Source organism: Opisthocomus hoazin, chromosome 13 (assembly GCF_030867145.1).
Source record: "Opisthocomus hoazin isolate bOpiHoa1 chromosome 13, bOpiHoa1.hap1, whole genome shotgun sequence".
NCBI classification, from domain to species: domain Eukaryota; kingdom Metazoa; phylum Chordata; class Aves; order Opisthocomiformes; family Opisthocomidae; genus Opisthocomus; species Opisthocomus hoazin.
The window spans coordinates 21,009,523-21,031,071 of record NC_134426.1 but is presented as its reverse complement, the minus strand read 5'-3'; the positions used below and the strand labels follow the sequence as shown (position 1 = coordinate 21,031,071).

Sequence of the window (21,549 nt, the reverse complement as noted above, 5' to 3'; positions counted from 1 at the left end):
GTTACATAGCGAGAAAGAAAAAGTGAGCACAGACCCTTTACATTTTTAAACAGTTCTTAGTGCTGTATTATAACTAGCTTTTAATTCATTTTAATGATACATACATAGAAATTGGCTAGCTTGAGTTTGAGCAGTGCAAGGTCAGACTCTGGTTCCGTGGTTAATCACTAACATCACTTGATCTCTGGACAGTGCTGTATTTATATACAATACAACATCTGAAAAAAAAAATAGAGGGATAGGTTGAAAAATGGATCTGCCACTTGGGCACATTGTTTTCCAGTTTCCTAGAGGAGAAAGAGCTGAACTGCTGGGCAAAGCTACTCTGGTCGTCATTACTGCATCATTTTTCCATGCTCTCTCCCTCCCAAGCTGTTTGACTAAAGCCTTCATAATCACTACAGACCTGATGATTTGGTTTTGGCACACTGACTCCTGCACTTCTTGCTTTCCAAAGCAGAGGTCTTGGTGTTGTTTTTCCCCTTCCCATGTCAGTTGCCTACAGCTGTGCGTGTAAATCCACTGCACATAAATCCAGGCTGACGGTAAACTTCTCAGTGAGTTTCCCGAAGGCCATTTCTCACAAGCTAAGAACTTGAAAAGGTCAGAAGTATTCAGTTTACTTTGCTGGAGGAAACTTTCACATCTTTCTCCCGGGGACAAAGGGACAGGATGACACCATGCTATTAACATGTTGTGATCTTACAGCTCTTGCCTGTATGATAGCTGTAACTTATTTGCCACCTTATATATACCTCAGCTGTCAGACAGGCCCTGAGAGCACGGATCTGCCTGGGGAGTTCGGTGACTTACCTACACACACACGCGAGAATTCTCTTTTTAATGAGTCTGGAAGTTACATAGCCTGAGACAAATTAAAACCTCTCTTTCCTCCCACACCCATGATTTTACTCATTCCTCATACAGTTTGACTGTTTGAAGTCTACTGTAATTTGACCTCAAATGTGAGTGAAATAATCTCTCAGGGAATGAGGTTTAACCCCTCTGCACTCAGCTGTGCAGAGGCACCAGGTGCAGTTGCTCTGGGAGTGGGAGATGGATGAATGCCAGAGTGAGAAGACGAACTAGTTCTTGGGGGTCATCTAGGACAGGGCAACAGGTGGGATCCGGAGGAGAAGGAGGAACAGGGATTCATTCAATGAGGTGTTTAATTCTTGCTGGAAAATGATGGGATAAACAAAGCAAAGCTATAAAAGACCCACAAGCACCTTCTAAGGTTTCTCGTTTTGCCTTGTCAAAGCAAATAGATGGGCTGTTGCTGTTTTAGCCGTTGTGTTTAGCCCTAGTTGGGAAGTGGCCATGGTCCCGATAGGTGCAATATGGGCCTAGGATGCTTGAGTTGTCCTGCTCCTGACTGCTATACTGGTTGCTGCCTGAAATACAGAGGGAGTTGGTCCACCTCTCTCATTCTCTCTCCTACTGCCTGCCTGGTTTGTCTGAAGATTAAGCTTGGGGGGCAGGGACTGTCTCTTCCCATCCACTTGCATACTGCACAGCGCAGTGGGGCTGTGATTTCAGCGGGGCTGAGGGGTGCTGCTGTAATACTGTTACTGCTGCTAAATAATGATAGATGACGTGGTGGTTAAATGCTCTTGGCTCTCAGTAAGAGATAACATTTAGCACTAATGTAGCAATATGCATGTTCAAAGCATAGTACAAACATGAACTATTTAATGCCGTTACCATCAGATACAGATGTTAAATGTACCACTGGTATGCTACAGTATTATTCACGCTCTGTTCTTGTCTTTCAGACTTCGAACCCTATTGATGTAGCAGGTAGACCAGGCGCAGTCCACCATACGCTGCTGCAGAAGACTCCAGGGGTAGGCAACAATATATAACCTTCCTTTCAGCTTATCTGGATTTACAGTAAACACAGTGATTGCTCGTAAAAAAAAAGAGAGCAGTTGGTGAGTAAATTGGCCTTCTAGACTCTGAACTGGCAGTCAAGACAGAAGCTTCTGGTGACACAAAAGTAGCCTCCACCAGTCGTGAATCCAAAGGGATGTATTTGACTTCTTTAAATAAAGTCAGAGGGAAAGGGGGCAGGAAAGCCCTTCAAGGTCTTTCCCCTAAGCTTTGCTTGGAGAGTAGTTTTATGTGCTCCATTTCAGAACGATTATAAGGTTCAAAAAAGCACTGAACTGTTCAGTTGCTGGCATGAAGCTGCTTTGTTCATCGTAAAATTCTGCTGAGTTTGGTGCAAGGAATGAAAGAGAAGTTTTAAGCCTTCTTTAAGCCTTTTAGGTTTCCTGTGTCACAGGGGACTTCTCTGGAACATTGCTTTCTAAATGCTTTTACTTGTTCAGGGGAAGGAAGTTCCCCACCTTTCTGTATATTGGCTAGTTTTAGAAAGACTGATTGTTTTCTTTCTGCTTTTTCCATAGGTGTCAGACCCTTATAGGCCTCCAGTAAGAGTAAGTAAGGTTTGTGGGGGCTTTTATATACATATCTATATACACACACATACTTCAAATATAGTGCATGTGTCTTTGAAATTTAACATGTTCAGCAGAAAATTTCACGCTCATCCTTTATTTAAAGCAAAGTGTCATAGTTAGCTTTTAGCAGCTTCTGATTAATAACATTTAGGTTGAATCCCAACCTTATTTTGCATCCATTTATGTGCATTAATAGTTCACAGTATGAAACAAGGGTCACAGAAATAAATGACTGTGATCATGGACAGACATTCAGCAGTGATCAGATTCATGGTGGCTTAGGTCAGCGTGTTTTATTTGTGCTTCTGATGTTCCACAAAAACAAATACAGTGAGTACTGCTGTGAGTACTGCTCAGCTGAAAAACAGTAGCTCGTTGAGCTGTGGCACCGCTCATCCCTGGTGATTGTTTGTCCGTACTCTTTTCCTCCCCAAATGCAAGTAGCCGTAATAACCACGCATGACTTAGCCTGCAGTGCAGCAGGAATGAATGAACAGGGCTCTTTTCAGAAGCAGCACTGTTAACAATTAGTTGCTTTCTCTTAAGCATGGCATACTGTTCTTTGCTGCCATTTATTTTGGTTTATGAAGGAGGGAGTGCAAGCAGGAAAGAACAAGGCAGAGATCTCAGATCTCCAGGAAATGTGGAAGATATCCCACATTCTTCCTGTTTGTTTCCTTCTTAATTCAAACATCATCTGCTGCAGTACAGAAAAAAATGTTGATCACCTATTGTGCCATTTCAGTAATCAACCCTTCTCATTGCTTAGCTGCCTGTTTGACAGTAAGGGAAATGAAATGTTCTATCTGATGTAGATTGCTGACGTATAAATTAATCTAAATTCTTGTGCTTTCCATTGCAGAAACCTGGGAAGTGGTGTGCGGTTCATGTACAGATCGCCTGGCAGATCTACCATCACCAGCAAAAGATAAAGGTAATGCAGACAGTTTCTGGAACAAAGCCAAGTCTTCTGGCTTACAGATTATATTTTAGTGAGTAATGAGCAGGAAGCAGTTACTGTTGGCGGTTCTCAAGCTTGCCTGTATTGATTAACTAATACTTTCAGTCCTTTAACATTTATTGTAGCAAGCGTAAAGTTTATCTGAGGGCAAAGGAGTTGGGTTGAAGGGTAGCAAAATGAGCAGGAGATACTAAGTGCACAGCCAGAAAGAGAAGAAAGGGACGGGGAGGGTACTTTAGCCCCAGATCCATCTTTTTTACAAAGCTGTCATTTTTATCTATCTGTCATTTCCCTTCTGTAGTAGTACAGATATGGTATGTATGACCGATACGGTGAAGAACATATACGAAACACAGAGCAGGCGAGTAGATTGATAGTTACTGTGTTAGAGGTTGTTGGGCTTTCTGCACTGCCCGATGATGGGCAGAGGGGAAAGAGGGGGTTTAGACCTCTAGAGGTAACAAAACGTAGGTACGCTGCGGTGCTCTTACAGGCTCAAAGCTCCCTGTGGCAGGCAGAATAGCTGGTAATGGCACTCATGTAGCGTTTTATTTTTTCATAGCTCCTGCTGTAGCTTTTTTGTCCCATTAATGAAGACTAATCAGTGCTTAAGTAGGTGCATTGTAATTAGTGCCTCTACAAGTGGTGTATGTCCATTTTTTTTCTAAGCAAATATATAATCTTTAAGCTATTGAGAGACTTATACACTGAGACTTACACAACTTCGGTGCAGTTCTGACCATGCTCACATCTATAGGGGAAGGATAAAAACAGCTTCTGGAGGAGCCTCATAGTTTTCTTTATCCTTCACCCCTTGTCTGCATACTGAGCTATACTAGCTGCAGGAAGGGCATAGTCTAGCTACATCTCTCTCTTTCCAAACTGGAGAAGCAAAACAGACGAGTCCGTCACCCAGCTCTCAAGACTTCTGTCAGCAGCTTTCTGCCTGCGGAGTATTTTTTGTCAGGCTGAGAGCACCAACAGATCCTGGGGTGCAGCACGCTCAGTGTATCATGTTGCATGCTCCGCTGTGTGTGCTGAGGGGCTGAGAGCTCACTTCAGACCTTGTTCATGTGGATGAGGCAGGCAGCTGAGAGGCTGTGGAGCGAAATGGCCTTACCGATGCTGTCAGAGCATGACTGTGGTACGTGACCAGAGACGCTGCTGTCACTCTCGCTAACTCTCCTTGGCAGGGCTAAGCAGGAGTGAGCCTGAACTCCCTCTCTTTTTCTCCCATAAAAAAGGAAGCATATAATGAGATTGTTTTTATATCATTTGACAGCAAATGCAGCTGGATCCCCACAAGCTAGAGATAGGTGGTAAACTTGACCTGTTCAGCAGACCTCCCGCCCCTGGAGTGTTTCCAGGCTTCCATTATCCACAAGATCTTGCCAGGCCTCTGTTTTCTACCACAGGTAAGGGAAGATCATCATTTGTTGTGAAAAAACCCAAAACCAGTATATGTAATGTGTGTCTCTACAGCTACATATGCCTCAAAAATTGAACCAGGCAAGATTGGTTCAGAGGGGAGTGGAGGCGCTGGCAACTGTCGTGACCGGGGCTGTCAGAGCCGCTGGGCTGGGCTCTGCCACCGCAGCCAGTGCAGGATCCTCTGCGCATCACTGAGCTGCAGCAGTTGGCTCTTACATTCATGTCTGTGCAGCTGTTTCTTACATGCCTGATTCATAGCCTATGGAGTGATTTTAAAAGTGATTTTGACGAAACACTTGAAAATGTTTCCATTGGGCTGGATTGGAAGTGGCCCCAATCTCTTTCCTGCTTTTAGATTTGCCACGTTGTTCTTCTCAGCTCCTCCGCTTAACAAGTTTCTGGTTTTTTTCTGAATACAAGGGGTTTTTGTAAAAGGAAAACTTCAATAATAGCATTGAAAATATCACAGAAGGTGTATTTGTGAAGTGTTTGGTTTTTAAGTATAAATTCCCCCATGTGTTACAAAGTCCAGTAATCTCTAGGGCCTAAAATGGCATATTGAATTAAAAAAAACATAGAATTAAATACAGTTTACATTGATCAATTGCTTTGCAATCTGTTGGAGAAGTAACTACAATTAATGCAATCGCCAAAATGCAGTAAGCTTCATTGTGCTGTTGTCGATGTCTCTGACCATGGCAGCTCTGACATTCTGGTTTTGGCGGTCACTGTGGGTTCATGAGGATGTCCGTCTACCAAATGTTGGTTTTGTTCTGTTCCCGGGGTTAACTTTCCCCCTAGACTTCTTCAGATTTTCTGTGTTTGAGGTGCTAAAGTCTGCCTTCTGAATGAGCTATATCAATTGATGAGATGTAACGTAGCTCTTTATGTTTGTAATTAATTGGCAAATAATGCAATTTTCTTTCCTAACTTTACTCTGGTTTTATGATGCAATATTGCGTGCTCATTCTAACTCAGTGCAGTCGTGGTCATATTCAGCCTTGGTTCAGCCGTGTTGAAATCAGTGGGGTTAGAAATGTTTTGAATTCCGTCCCCAGCATGACAGAAAAGCAACAGATGAGGATCGAGCTGAAACCTCCCTGAGAATTGAGTTTCAAATGCAGATGTACTATAGCCTTCAGGAACTCCACCAGAGGTTCAGTCTGTCTTTCTGCCCGTATCTGTGGATGGAAATTCTTAAACATTAAATGCATGTTTCTACCACATATAATCAGTGCTGATAGTAGCTGATCACTGTAGGATGCTACCCTGTATTTTGATCTCTGTAAAGGTACTGCGATAGTGTGGGGCCGAGATATTTATTGCATCTGTTTGGATGCATAAGCACAGCTTATTTACAAACCTCTGACTGTTTTCCTGTGGCAGCTGTTTGCTTATCACCATCCTCAGCCTGTCACAGAATCACAGAATCACAGAATGGTAGGGGTTGGAAGGGACCTCTGTGGGTCATCTAGTCCAACCCCCCTGCCGAAGCAGGGTCACCTACAGCAGGCTGCACAGGACCACGTCCAGGCGGGTCTTGAATATCTCCAGAGAAGGAGACTCCCTCTCCTGTGTTGTCATTACCAGAATCTTGTTTCATGTATGGTTTTGCTACTGAAGGCTGTACTGGGGAGAGTTTACTCTCACAGGCAGAAAAGCACCAGTCCAGTTGGTATCTAGAGCTTTTGCTCTTCAAGATGCAAGCATGGCTTGCTTTTCCATTCGTAAAGGCAAGAGGGGAAATAGTAAAGAACAGAAACATTAAAGAAGGCAAATTAATAGAAAACTTTCACTAGAGATAAACAACCTTACAGCAACTTGTCCGTGACTATATTAATCACAAGAGCCATCACACGGTAAATCTAGGTAAAGAGTGCTATCAAAGTGAACAAACATTGCAGCAGTAATATATAGATGAATAAATCTTTTACTCTGCAATATCCGAGGCATTCTTTTCACCTTATCGAACAAGCGTGCAGCTGATGTGAATCATCGGTTCTGCTGCATTGCCTAGTTACTGTGGGAGACATAAGTTATCTTAGGGCCACCTGTCTTCAGGACGGATGTTCGGCTGCCTGGCAGACGCTATATTTAATAACTACCTGACAGCCTGCAATGCCGCTCCTGGCTTTCTCCGGAGGATTTTTTATTATCAGCCCGTGTAGTTGAGTTTGTAAGCCGTCTCCTTTGAAGAAATCTCCCATCCATTATACACCTTCTGAAATCTTACAGGATTAGAAAGATGACAGTCTCCATCCGTCTTGAAGCATTGGAGCGGTCAGAATGTTTATAGATAACTCCAGGTCTCGTTGCCTTGGTCTCTCATAAGTTTCCTCAACTCATTTTCTGCCTGCTTAGGTTTGTGGTGCCCCAGCTGGTGAGGGACACGCAGCGCTGTCTCCCTCTCCGGTTTTATATTCTGCTCATGTTCTGGCCACATGAGTGCGTTTTACAATGACCGTCTGTTGTTAGGCTCTGTCATGAAGGACAACCAGGTCAGGAACTGACCAGCACCTCCATAAAATGCTGTTTGGGCTGTGTTTGGGATGCAGTTTCTCCTGTGCCTATTAATTTCTTCCCTCCATTTCCCCCGACTTTTGCTGTGACCTTCCATAGTGTTACTAGCACTGATGATATATGGTGGACACATGCATTTGATATGGCTTGGAGATGAGGGGCAGGAACTTAACCAGAGTAGGTCTGCCACTTGTGGGAATCATTCAGATGGGCCACAGACAAGGCAGAAGTCTTTGTGATGAAGGTGACAGGAGAGCTGGAGTGCCAGGTGGGAGGAGAAGGATCATAATCGTCTTTTCTGTAATAGAAAATTATCACTTGAGAAAGCAGTGACTGGGTAAGTGAGCCGCTAGTGCAAAGCCCATGTTCGTGCCCAGCAGGGCTGCTGACGTTTGCTAGAGCTGACCTGTTACTCTTTGCAATATTAAGGGAAGTTAACTTTTTACCAACAAAATATGAGACAAACACTGAAAAGCTTTATTTAGGTGTTGGTCTATTTTGCGCATGGCTTAACATGTCCTCGGGAAAGTGCTGCTTCTGTCATGGTTGGAATTGCTAGTTTCTAACAAAACGAGACAGTTAATGCACAGGTATGGCAGGTCTGGCTTTCTGCAAAGGAGGCAGAAGTTCTCTTTGCATCCAGGCAGCATCTGAAGGTTGTGAGAGTTGCTAATTCTGCTCTGTCTGCAGTAGTGGAAGTGCTGGCAGGGAGGAGGCACCAAAAGGACGGTGACAGTCTAAACAGTTGGGGAGGGCTGGTCTTGTCGGTGTAATGCTGGAGCCACAGAAACGTTTTGTCACACACATCTGAAACATAAATATTCAAAAGTTGACTTCAGCTGCATCCTGAAAATCGTCTGTACTAATCTCAGGGGGTGAAAGCCAGGTCCATGAGATTGCCCATACTGTCATTTGCAGGATACCTGGGAGTTAATCTTCCTCCAAAAACCATATATCCCAGTGGCAGATGACCCTGGTGCTTTTCACGCTGCAGTTGCAAGCCCATTCAGGTTCACATGCATCTGCCTGCAAAGGAGGCAAATCTCATTTTCTGCTCTGAAATGAGAGCGGAATTGTCTGCTTGAGCCTGGTCCACCTTGAAATACAGGGCAGACCAGCTTGTTTCAGCCCATTCTTGCCCCTTGCCTCAACCTAATGCAGTCCAGCATGCTCAGCAGCGGTGTTCCTTTCCCACGAGGCAGCATGGCACCGTGGCAATGAGCAGTGTCTAGGAAAGAAAGTACCGCGGGGGGAGCTGGTGGATGCAGAGACAGATGTGAGAGCGTAGATGGAGCTCTCAGGGGAGAGGCGTGATTGATGTTCCCTGCGTGCCTGTCATTAGCTGGTGTTTCGTATAGGCTCTAATCAGTCACTTCCGAGCGCCTTCTGTCTGGGTCCGTAACCTGGGCTGACCCTATTTAATGTAAACACAGAGTAATGACTGAAAATGCCAGACAAAGAGATTCACTTCCTCGTTACTACAGGTGAGCAGCAACGCTCAGTGCCAGGTCTCCTCCTGCCTCCTAGTGCCCACAGACTCCTTGCAAGGGCACTGGCAGAAATCTGCCTGTAGCTCACTCGGCTGGTATTCAGGGTCTTCCCCCACCTTTGCTGTGTTTAAATCTGGCCTGTACCTCTGCATCTGGTTCTTGAACGTGACGGCCAGGACCTCTGCGTGTGCAAGCAGTCACTTGCCACTGAACTAAAAAGGGACCTTGTTCTCACAGGTGCGACCCACCCAGCCACCACCCCTTTTGGTCCTTCACCTCACCACAGCAGTTTCCTGCCTACTAACCACTTGGCAGGTAAGTGTAAGTAACCTCTGCCTTCACCTTTATACTTCTGACCCGTTCCTGGCTCTCTGGTGTGGTCCTGCCTTCAGGCACTGTAGCACTAGGGCAGGGAGAGGCTTAGACTGTCTCAGGAACCAGAAGCTAGCCAGAAGTCCTCCCACCCGCACCAGCCTCAGCTCTCCTCCAAAGGAGAGGGGCAGGGTTAGCAGACCCTCTCCTGCAAGAGAAGAGGGCATTGCAGAGCAGCCAAGTCTGTCACCACTGAGACACTGGACAGGAGCTGAAATGCGACCTGTAGAGCACTTTGGTGCTGCTGAACGTGCCCAAGGAAACGGGGTACATTTATGCAAAGGTCTCTCAAGCCACAGCTTAAAATGGGCTCCTCCCATATGTTTCCCACCTATGAAGGTTCTTGGCTAGGTTCTTCAATAAGGTTCAGTTAACAGTTCCTGGCAAATAGCTGTTCTGCACATTTTGCCAGCCTTTCAGTTTCCTGACTGGCAGTAAGTAGAGCCTGATTTTCTCAAATTTCCTCATTTTAGAAGCTCACAAGCAGCTCATTGCCAATTAAAGTTCAAGCTCTGTTGATTAATGTTTTAGTAACACTCATCCAATCAGTAAATGTGGCACGCCACGTGACCTAGCAGACTTTTTTTCTGTTGCAAATACCCAGATTTACATGAATTCCTGAACATTCTGTCAACATTAACTGTATCTCTACAGAGTCACTCAACTACTCAATATCATAGGCGAAGGGCAAAAACGGCTATTTAAAAATAAGTAAATAAGCAAATAGCTGTTTGCTTAAAGATCCAAGCTATTTGTGCTATTTGCCTTCATATTTTAAATATAAGGATATCTGTAAGGAAGTGGAGAGCAACACACCTCCTGTAATGTGGCAAGTTAAAGACTTTAAAGGGGTAGTCAAAAAGCAGTGGGCAGAAGGAGGAGTTGTTTAGAGATGGCCGGTAGGAAGGAAAACAAGTACACTGATACAGTTTAACCCATAGCCAACTCTGGAGTGAGAAACCTGAGTCGGGCTGTATCTGCTCAGAGAGGAACCTCTTCTGATGATGGATGTCTCTAATGAAAAAAAAAAGGCAGGGCTTTATAAAAAGATAAGTGCCAGTAGCCAAATACTCAGATACTTGGCTAGGAAAGGCAAGGTTCATCTTTTACCTCAAAGGATACAACCCTCCCGTTCCTTTGTCATGGTAGCTCCTAAGACTATGCTATCATTTCCTCCGCCACTGGGATCAAGGAAGCTATTGTGGGAGAGGATTTTGGCACAAACAGGCCAGAGTTAGCTGGTGTAAGGATGGATGCCTGTAGCAATTAGCTTAGGCCTGTTGCTATGCACTCTTTGTAGAGGGTGGAAAGTTGTCTGCAGAAACAAGAGTGAAACGATGCATCCCCCCAGCACGCTGACCGAGGAGCCTGCTGAGGTTCTTCTTTCAAGGCGGTTGCAATGCTGCTGCTATTAGTACTGATAAGGAAGGAGAGTTACAGCTCAGCAGCAGCCCCCCTAATTTCAGCTATTAGACCTTAATTTCTAGCTCCCCTCTGACTGGCATACAAAAGTGTATTGCAGCACCTGTTTGCAGAGTGAGCACTGAATCCCTTCTCCGTTTTAACATGATGGGAATTTTCTGTGCAAAGAACCTTGCAATGAGAAGGATCAGCTTAAAGTCTGGCCTAATCCTACTTGGATTCAGACCGTTAAGAAGGGGAGGGGTGCGTTTCATTCTCCAACATTCTTGGCTAAATGCCTGCTAAATCCCTGTTTGCCTTTCCAGATCCATTTAGCAGGTCAAGCACCTTCAGCGGCCTTGGGAACTTAGGCAGCAATGCCTTTGGAGGATTAGGCAGTCATGCTCTGAGTAAGTACTGGCTGGGTTACTGCAGACAAACATCCCTTCCAGAAAAGCCACATGCTAATATTTACAGCAGCTGGTGGTAGTTTTTAAAGAAGTTTAATTCCTAACCTCCATTCTCCTATCTGAAAACACTGCACCTAAGATTTCCAGGTCTCTGCGGTGGGAGCTTTTCTGCATGTCGCAGACATCACTAGCTGTGCTCTGCGTCTCCTCCCTGCTGAAGGTTGGTACCTTGTGTGCTCCTAGAGCTGCGAGACCCCGCTGAGATCTGGGTCCCTATGGGCATCTAAAGTAACGCCCTTCAACAGTGAAGATGCACAGTGGAACAGCTATTGATACTTCGCCTAATTCAGCATGTAGACTTCCTCTGTAGCCATTGCCTGAAGCTGAAATTACCTCTATAAAATGATTTTACTTCAATAAAGTGTTACCTGTAGGCAAGACATGCTTGAGAGCCACATATAAGAGAGCATGTTTTTGCATCTCATGGTGCAACAGGAATCAGCTGAAGATGGATGGAGGAAAATCAAGTGACTGTTCTGAAAAGCCTACAGCCAAGCGCTATTTTTATGCACACACATACATACCACCAAATAGTCTGGTTTCTTTAACAAAAAAGTCCTCGAGTCCTCAGCTGCAGGCAGCTGATTGCTTGTAACTACCCACAAATTAAAGTTTCTGCCAGTGAGAGGAGCTGAGGAAAAATACTGCTTTTGTGCTGGAACCCTTGCTGGGGTGGGGGGAGAAGAGGAGCTGGGCGTTTTCAGTCATCGATGAGTTACATTTATAGTTAAAGCTTCCTCCGCCCACAGCCTTAACAGAGCTGGTGGATCTTACACCCGGTGTTGGAGGTATCTGTGTCCACCTGCTAGTAGCTCCCCCTCACCATTAGCTCCATGTTAAAAAGTCTTGAAAGGACAGTTCTGGTTGTGATTAGCATAGTGAAAAATGTATATGTAATTATTTGGTTTGAATTATTTTAAACTCTTCCTCCCCCTGCCATTATTCTAGCTCACAACAACATCTTTACTCACAAAGATGGCCCAAACCTGCAGAATTTCAGTAATCCCCACGAGCCATGGAATAGACTCCATCGGACCCCACCATCCTTCCCAACACCCCCGCAGTGGCCCAAGCCCACCGATTCTGAGCGAAGCTCCTCAGTGACAAACCATGACAGAGACAGAGAGCGGGAGCGGGAGCCCGAGAAGAGGGATCTTTCTCTGAGTAAAGACGACAGAGACAAAGAGAGGTAAGAAGCGTGTCCTTTTGAGCACTTTATTCTGGGCCTGATTTTCCTCCATACTACTTCTAATTTTTCCGATCGTAAAATAATCTGAGCAAAACGTTGCTTGTCTGTGAAGCAGCTGATAGGCCTCTCTCTCAGATAAGCACAAGCACTAGCAACAAAAAAAAAACCTCTTTGCCTTTTAGGGTCTGTCCTCTGTGGGAACACAGTAAGCCAGTCCCCACCAGTACCTTAATAAAAAGCACCAGGCTGAGGAAGTGAGCGTGTCGCTGTGTTTTCAGGGTATACTGGGCTGTTTGCAGCGCAGCTGCTTTAGGATTGCTGTATATTCTGAGAGCATGAAGGTGGCATTGTGATGGGTCCTTTGGAGACAGTTGTAGTTCTCATTAATGTACAGATATGCTGATGAATTCGAATGCTAGCTGGACATTAATGAGATAAAAATGCAAATGCCTGTATCTGGAGCAGTGTGCATGAATCCATTAGCAAGACTGATGTTAAAAAATTTCATTGTGGACAAACTCTCATTAGTGATGACAGCACTGTATCACCTGGGCTACAGATACTTCATTGGCTTCTAGCTATATGATTTTGAAGCTATAAAACCCTTTATATTTCAGAGCCCGGTTGTCTCCAACAGGCTACTTCTTTGTAGGGAATAACGGCCTGCAAGCCTTAGATGTGTGTGTCTGACTAGTGGTAGGGGGTTCATAGTTTGCCTGGAGTGCTTTTAATGAGCTCTTCAGGCAGTGCCTGTGAACAACATTAGATGGAAGCAATAGGCTGAATATCATCTTGCTTTAAATGTTGAATTGTCTGACACCCTTGCATGGATAGTCCTTCAGATGGGAAGCTCCCTTCTTGGCTTTAGTGTAATTCATTTCCAAACCAAGGTTACTTTACTCTCAAGAGTGTTCACACAGGGGTTAACATCTCTTATTACGTTTCTATTAATTCAGCTTAAGCTGTCCCCAGCATCCCTGTTTGGGCGTGGTTTTAATAAACCACATCCTTGACCAGCAATCAGGACTACTGCGGAGGAAGAAACCTGGGTTAGCAAATGTAATCATAAGGGATAAATACTCAGAGATCTCCCCAAAACACCTCCAGCTTTCAGCGCTCAGGTTGTACGCCTCTCAAAAGCAAACCCAGCATAAAACTTCGGCATCAGTGAGCCTCTCAGCTGCATAAAGCAGTTCTCTCAATCACACCATCATACTTTGCATTTAGAGTGTCTCTCATTCAGAGCAAAGTGCTTTTAAAAGGTGAGCATTATTTATTCCCCTCTTAAAAAGGTGGGAGTAACTGTGACTAATTGGCTTGCTCAGAGACGGAGATGCAGTTGGAAACACAAACCCCACTCTCATGCCGCTCTTTCTAAGCCATTGACATTGTCATCAAACCCCTTGTTCTTCATAGCAGGTCCTCTTGAAACAGAAGTCGATCACTTGGTTCCATGGCCTGTTTGGGGATTTTTTTCCTTAAGCACCTAGTTTACCTGCCAAAACTGCCAACAACAACAACTCTACTGCAGCTCCGTAGGAAAATAAGCATCATGTTATGGCTGCTTCCAGTCAACAAGGCTGTCTCGTGAATGAGCTGCATACATTTCTGTAGGCTTCTGTTTTGTATGCCTGGATCCATATTTTAGGAAAGGAACCTGAGTTAAGAGTGTTACAGCCAAGAAGATCGTTGTCTGGCAGCAGTATGTATATATAAACACACAGTAAGCATCTTTATTTAAAAAAAAGCTGTCTAGAATTCTTCTTCCCCTACATTTCTCAGTGAAGTGGCCTTTCTCTTAAGGTGAATATACTGTTCTTGCAAATGCATCCCCAGTTTAGTCCCCAGATTTGTGAACGTGTAGGTTTTTTCTGTCTAGTAGGTAAAGGAAGGTAACACGTATCTTTTAGTGTAGCATGACAGCTACAGCTGACGCCAGCAGAGCTTTTCAGATCACTTTCTGAGCGATGTCGAATCACGCAACTAGACACAGCACTGCGCGTGTCCAGCATCACCTGTGCGTTTGTTCACACAAGACCAAGGATGTCTGTTCTCTCTCTTCACAGAGACCTCATGGATAAAAACAGACATTCAAACCGATCCTCGCCGGCATCGGCTCCAGTGACACATCAGATAAGCAATCTCATCCGCAGCAACAGCCAAACCTCCAGCGATCCCATCAGGCAGGTTAGCCTCGGTGAAAGGGAAAGGTCCAAAGAACCCGAGCGAGAGCACCCTGACCGGCTGAGAGAGCCGCCCATAGCAGAACACAAGATTAAAGAGAGCCGTTCCCCAGTGAAGGAAACTCCAAGCCATGATAAGAGACCCTCTGAGGACAACACAAAGCCAGTAATCCAGTCTGTATCCCCGTACAGCAAACCTGCACTAAGTGAGAGCTTGAAGCTTACCAATCTAATGAGCAAGGACATGGAGAGAAAGACAGAGCTTCCCAGCGACCTCCAGAAGATTAAGAATGACATCAAAGTCAAAGAGGAGAGGAAGGAAGACAGTGATGTGCTGGTGGTGGGGTCTGAGCCTTCACAGCACTCCCGGTCGGTGGAGCATCCCCCACCACCTACTTTGCATGGATTATCATTGCCTCACTCGATGGCTGCCTCTATGCCCATCTCCATGGGCAGCGTGCACCAGATGAACAACATGAATGTTCTGGACCGCAGCAGGATGATGACCCCGCTCATAGGCATGAATCCTTTGTCAGGAAGAGAGAGGCTGCCACATCCTGGATTTTCCTGGGACCCAATGAGGGACCCATTGCGAGATGCCTACCGGAGCCTAGACCTGCACCGTCGAATGGACTTCCAGCTCCGGACGGATCCCATCCATAGGTTCCCTACCACCTCTGGATTTTACGACCATGAGCGTTCTTATAGAGACAGGGAGCCGCACGACTACAACCATGAAAACCTTCTCGAAGCCCGCCGAGAGCAGGAGCGGTTGCGGCAAGTGGAGGAAAGGGAGCGCTTGCACTTACGGGAAGAACTTGAGCGTGCCAGAATGCACCACTTGCACTCGTCCCCCATCGAAAGTCACCTGGCACACGTGCCATCCTTCATGCCTCATTTAAGCGGGATGCATTACCCCAGACTGAGTCCATCCACTGCCATGCACAACGGGATTTTGAACCGGAACCCGCCGACCGCAGCGCTGAGCGCCCCGCCGCCCCTCGTACCAGCGAGCAGCACCAGACCTGCCTCCCCACGCAGGACTACTCCACTCACAAACTCAGAGTCCAGGGACTACTCCCCCTCTAGGAACCCCAAAGAAGTAGAGGCACGATAGTCCCCAACAGTGAATTTTAAACTCGCCTGTACATAAAACAAACAAGCAAACAAAAAAAGGCAAACAGAAAAAAAAAAACAAAAAACAAACCTTTTACAAAATGCACTGCTGTAAACTTTTTTTTTTTATGTAAAATTTGTAGAAGTTAAGCACATTTCCATAAATAACGGGGTCGGGGTTGCAGACTTTCCAACAAGAAGGTTGCTGAGAATGGGAATTTAATATATAGGTATTGATTTTTGTTTTTGTTTTTTGTTTCTGTGCTAAAAAAAAAAAGTTAAAAATATCAAGTTTGTACATTTTTTCCCAAATGTGAGAAACATTTTTAATGGATTTGTATTTTTTTTAATTTTGTGCTCTTTATTCACTTAAAAAAGAAGAAATTTTGCTTTTGTTTTTAGTTAAATTTGCATCTTAAAGGCCTCAGATCCTTAAGAAAAAAATACCCAGGGTTTCTTAAAAGTATTATTTATGGAAATACTGTAGTTTTACAGTCCACTGTGAGGTTCCCTTCTGAGGCCAATTGATCACTTACCTTGGTACTTTGGAACCGAAGTTACAGATATATATTAAAATATTAATAATAATAATAATGTACAAAACTTTGTTTTTTGCCTTATTATATTATGCAGAAATTTAAGAGGAATTTTTTTTGACTTCTTGTTTTAAACAAACAAAAAAACAAAGAAAACAAACTGTAAATATTCTGTTAATATAAATGTACACCAATATTAAATTCTTAACATAGGTAGACTTTATAAAAATGGTTTCTAGAACCACTCTGGTTATTTGTTAACATGGTTACAACTCATACTCTCGTCACAGTCAGAAATTCACACTCAGAAAGCTAAGTACGGCATATATACTTCAACTATGCAAGAACTTGGAGGCAGGTCTTAGTGGATGCTGGGGGGAGGAAGGTTTAAAAAAAAAAAACACCAACCCAAAACCAACCAACTCGCAACTCTGGAGACAGAATGGCAATGGCATGTGAGCAGCAAGAAGGATGCTTGTGTTTAACAAAAAAAAAAAATAAAGAGAGACTGAGGTTTTTTGTGCAAACACAAGGGACAGTTCATCAAGGAAAGAGAGAGACACACGCTCCTGGAAGGGAATTTTGGTTTCCTACTTTTCAAGCTGGCAAAAGCAGATGGAACTGGCACAGTACCATGCGGCAGACCCTTTCCTTATTTTTTTTTTCCTTTTTTTTTTCTCTTTTTTTGTGTTGTGGGCAGGATCGCTGGCAAGCAAGGACAATTTTCCGTGGACCCCTTGTGCTAATTGTGCAGTGTTCTTATTGGAATCTGTATACAAGACAAAGTAGAATTTTAGGAGTGCAAAAAAAAAAGTCTAATGGTTGATTAAAAAAAAAAGAAATTCTGATATATTATCTATAGTACATGAAGACCATAAGCAAATGTTTGTTTCAGTGTGGTTCTGCCTTGAACTGCTTTTTGGCATGATTTATTTTTTATTTCCAATTTTACTTTTCATCCATATGTAAATTTTGCCATGTTTTACTTGCTGTACCATCCCCCCTCCCTTATTTTATTTTTCAGTGTCCATGTTTTATATATCCTGGGCTTTTTCTCTCTAGTTAATTCAGCCATCCGCTACTATTTTCTTGGCTCTGTAACTCTTGTTCCCCCCCCCTCCCCATCCTCCCCCCTGCACCCCCTGTAATTTTAAACATTCAGTTTCCTTGTAGATCAATGAAGATAAATACAACATTGATTTTGGATGAAAAAGGCAGTGGAGTGTTTGTGTGTCGTAGCCAGCGCTCTTGGCCCGGAGGCTAATGGTTTATCGACGCTGCCTCGGCGGCGGGGAGGAGGCAGCCGGCGCAGGGGTTGGTGCTGGGAGAGGGATTTCGCTCTGTTGGTGGGTCTTTCCTGGCGGAAGGAGCGTGGCCCGTGAAACGCTTCGGAGGCGATAGCTGCAGCGCCAGGACGTGGGGGGACGAGGGGGGTCCCCGGCTCTGCCAGCTGTGCCCGGCACGGGGGCACCTCCGGCTCGCTCCGACCGACTTCTGCTGGGGGAAGGACGGGTGGAAAAGGAGGCGACAGCCCCCGAGGCGCAGCTTGTTCGCGGGGGTCATGCTGCCGGCGTCGCTGCGGGAAGGCTGTCGCCTCCAGCGCTCTTCCCCACGTGCGTTCTCGTTTCCTTCCCCAGCTTTTCCCGCAGGCTGGGAGCAGACATCTGCAGGGGGATGGAAACGTGCTCCGAGCCCCCTCGCTCCCAGGAACTGATTTAACAGTGGGCGACGGTGCTTTAACAGCATGCTGCAGCTTCTGTTTTTAAGTTGGCGTGTGACTAAATTACCAAGCATAAAAAAATAAAATGAAATAAAATAGCAGGGTCCTTAATCTGATGAAAGGAGGCTTAAAACAAAATAGGCATTAAAAATCAGCACCTGCTCTCCCAGCTGCAATCGGCGGAACATGCAACACATGGGGGAAGTGAGAAGTGTTGGACTCTGCTAAAGATATTTGTAATGCTGGCTCGGGGGGGCCGTAGTTCTCTCCCGGTGCCGTAGTCCAACAGCATCTTGCTTGACACCACCTCTGACGCAGACCTGCATAAATAAACCTCCCTGAGCTCGGTTAGACGGAGTCCATAGCCGCATCTTCCCGATGCAGGTATGTGTGAGCGGAATGGACCATACCCTTTGGAAGCATTTGGTCTGTGTGCAATTTAAAAAGTGAGCATTAAATCAATGCTATGCTCCTCTGGCATTCCTGAAGGATTGCTGATTGCAGCCACACCGGTGCCAGGAGAATTCATCATGAGTGATGCTGTGGCAGTCTGAATATTAAAAGAAACTCAGCAGTTTGCCATTTGCTGTATTAGGAGGCATTGCTCTCACGCTTTCCGAGGATGACCCATCAATAACGCTGCGCTACAGTGGGATTCCTGCGGAATTACGCGGTGCCAAGTATCAGCCTTCTCAAGAAAGGGTTCATCATGATTAATGGTATTATTACCTAAACACAGAAACTAATTAATTCAGCCTTATTCCTTTAAGCCACCCCAGCTGAGCCATCTTCTGCTAAAAAGAACTGTTACAGAAGGACTCCTGGGTTTTACGCATTCCTACCACTGCTGAGCCTTCATTTCATGCAGTTTTTACCATTTTTATTCTCCTTTCGTCCGTCTCCCTAGAGACTTCCCTCAGTCGCCAGCAAAGGGTGGGATTTAGCAGACAAATGGCAGGGGGTGGGAAGGAGCAATGGGCTGTGTTAAGGTTCATTGCTTGCCTCGGGCAGCCTGGGTTTAGCAAGATGCTCAGGAGAGCGCAAGGAGGGAGACCAGCCCTTGCACTGGCGTCTTTTGTCCGAAACGCGATGCCGCCGCGGCTCGGTGGAAGGAGATTTGGTGTGCACCCCCTTTGGTATAACAGAGGCCATCTTGGACTGCTCAATAAACTGGAGAAATAACCAGGAGAGCGTGGAACGCAGCAAAAAGCCGATCTGTAAAGCTGTGATGAATCTTCAGATTGCTTGTCAAAAATCTGTTTTTTGACAAAAACTTAGAGTACTTCCGTAAAAAGCAAGCTTTATTGTGGAAGACAAGCACATGGGAATTGTCCATTCCAGCCTCTATAGACACCGTATTTAGAGTTGGCTATTGGTGGCCCCGACGAACAAAGGGTTGATGCGGGGGAACCCAAGGGCTCTGCAGCAGTCTGAGCTGTCACTGTCAGATCTGCGATGCCAGCGTCGGCCGGGTCCAGAAAGCACATGAAGCCAGCTAGAAAGGAACGCGATATCCTGAGAGCTTGGGCAAGAGCGAGGTGCGCTGGCGGTGCTGCAGGCAGGCCAGGGCGAGAAGAGGTCAATCCGTGGTGCGCAGCTCTGGCTGGAGCCAAGGAGCCCTCGGCAGCGGGGAAAACGAGGTTTGTGGGTTTTTTGGCTCGTACTGAGAAAAAAAGGAAACCTTTACCTCCTTCAGGAAATTCCTGTTTGCCAAAGCCTTAGCAAATGGTTGTGTTGCAGTTTTGCGGGGGGATTTTGGTAATGGTCTGGTGATGGACACAGTGGGGTCTTTCCCTGCGCACCCCTTTACAGAGCTATCCCCAGTGCTGCGTGGTGTCCCTTTGCACAAGCAGTTTGCTTTGGGAAGAATCTGACCAAGGAAATAAAGAGAAATGGGGCTTTGGCTAAGAAATACAGCACTTTTACTCAAATCCTGGGGAGCTGATAGCCCAGGGCTTCACTCGGAAACTCGATGCTTTGGGGGAAGAGCGCGGCGGATGGTGGACCCGGCCCTGAGCAGGACGTCACTGCAGGCGCAGCGGCGGCAGCCGGGGAGGCCCCTCCTGTCCACCCAGGTCTGGCACGACAGCATTCCCCCGCTGAGGCCGGCGCTGTTTCGTATCATCGAGATCGATATTTTGTGAGGAAAACGCCTTTTCCAGTAGCGCTGTATTATACAAAACCGAATAAAAAGGAAGGAGCAGGGGAGGGCTGCAATGGGCCGAAATTACAGGCTACCATTTCAGAACATAATGGGGAAAAAGAAAAATCAAATGGTGTTTTGAAGTTTAACTTGGAAAATATTTTTTCCAGGCCTTTGAGGGATGTGCGTGAAGGAGCAGGGTCATCTCCCCTCACCCCAACCCCTGCTGCTGCGGCACAGCTGGAGCCCTCCCTACCTAGCGGCTGGGACCTCCTCGCAGGTGTCGGCGCAGCAATTTCTTTGTCTTCTCACAAAAAAACCTTCTGCTCCATTAAGTTTCCCTAATTGCTGCATTTATCATCAGCCATTTTCTGCTTGTTCTCTTCCTCATTCAGCGAGGATGTGTCAAAATAGAGCTACTCCCCGCCGTCCCTCCCGCGATGGAGCTCTGCGGAGGCACCGGCTGCGCAGCTGGCTGTGGAGCAGAAGGTCCCTCATTACCGGCTCGACGGTGGCCGTGTCACACAGATCACAGCAGCCAGGCCGCGCCGGCCGGGTGTCAGGCCCTTTGCACTGAGCCTTGATAAATAGCTGAAAGCAGAGAAATAAAGGACTTGGTTTTTGACTCCAAACCCAACCGCCTTCATCCTCCTCCTCCAACTCCTGATACGAATTCCTGCAGCGGACTGCAGCTGCCTGCAGCGGGGTGAAGCCCTTTGTCTCCCCTGCGAAAAGCAGTTCGAGGAGCAGAGGGTGTACCCAACACCCAAAGGAGCCCGGGGTGCCGCTCACACCCGTGTCGGCCTCAGCCACACTCCTCACGCCCTTGCCAGCGGCCGGAGGAACCGGGCGAGGAAGCAGCTGCAGCTCAGCCAGGGCAGGCAGGCTGCTGCTGCTCTGCTGCAGAGGAGCTGTCGCAATATAAGAAGTCATAATTAGCTCCTCTGCTTTTCTTGCTCACTGTTTCATCAAAGCACTTTTGTTAATAAATATTATTATTTCAGCAAAAGAAAAACCCAGTTAGACACTGAAGGAAGTGGCCAGCGTCTCATAAAAACTCCGCTCCCTACGGCAGCCTCTGCAGCGCTTCCAGCCGACAGAGAGCCAGTGCCCAGCTGGTGCACCGGCAACGGAGCGATCGCTCAGGGAAAACTGCAAAACAGGAGAACTCTGTGCAAATCCAAATTCAGAGCAGTGGCCAGTGAGAAACGCAGTGGTGGGGAACTAGTGTGGGGAAGCTTTTAGTTTTCATTATTCAAAAAACTGTCTTTTCATTTTGAGTGCTATAAAATAGCACTCCAAAAGAAATTTGACTCCAAAAACCCTGAGATGAGAGTGATTTTTGAGAGAAAGGCAGTTTATTGAGAGAAGAAAGGAATAATTTTAACTTGAGAGGGAATGAGCTGAGCTGAGCACCACACTGGAGCCTTGTGCTGGGTGAGACCAAGCCTCAGGGGGTCAGGATCTCTTCCACACTGGCTTAATGGTACCAGCAAAGTGCAGATGCTGGAAATTCCTTTTTTTAATTGTACCATGAGGCAAAGATCCTCTT

The 21,549-nt window shown here is 45.9% G+C and overlaps 1 protein-coding gene across 21 annotated transcripts in view; it reads left to right on the top strand.

Annotated features, from left to right (window-relative positions):
- Positions 1–17,347, top strand: part of FBRSL1 (fibrosin like 1) — a 555,762-nt gene extending 538,415 nt beyond the window's left edge. For 13 of the 21 annotated variants that reach the window (XM_075434576.1, XM_075434573.1, XM_075434570.1 and 10 more), the window contains 8 exons: positions 1,776–1,847; positions 2,412–2,450; positions 3,328–3,399; positions 4,709–4,841; positions 9,105–9,188; positions 10,967–11,050; positions 12,059–12,299; positions 14,366–17,347. In XM_075434576.1, coding sequence (XP_075290691.1) covers positions 1,776–1,847; positions 2,412–2,450; positions 3,328–3,399; positions 4,709–4,841; positions 9,105–9,188; positions 10,967–11,050; positions 12,059–12,299; positions 14,366–15,599 — 1,959 coding nt within the window. In that variant the 3' untranslated portion in view covers positions 15,600–17,347. The remainder of the gene's footprint in view (positions 1–1,775; positions 1,848–2,411; positions 2,451–3,327; positions 3,400–4,708; positions 4,842–9,104; positions 9,189–10,966; positions 11,051–12,058; positions 12,300–14,365) is intronic. The other 8 variants (XM_075434584.1, XM_075434585.1, XM_075434579.1 and 5 more) reach the window with 4 other exon arrangements.
- The last annotated feature ends 4,202 nt before the right edge of the window (positions 17,348–21,549 follow it).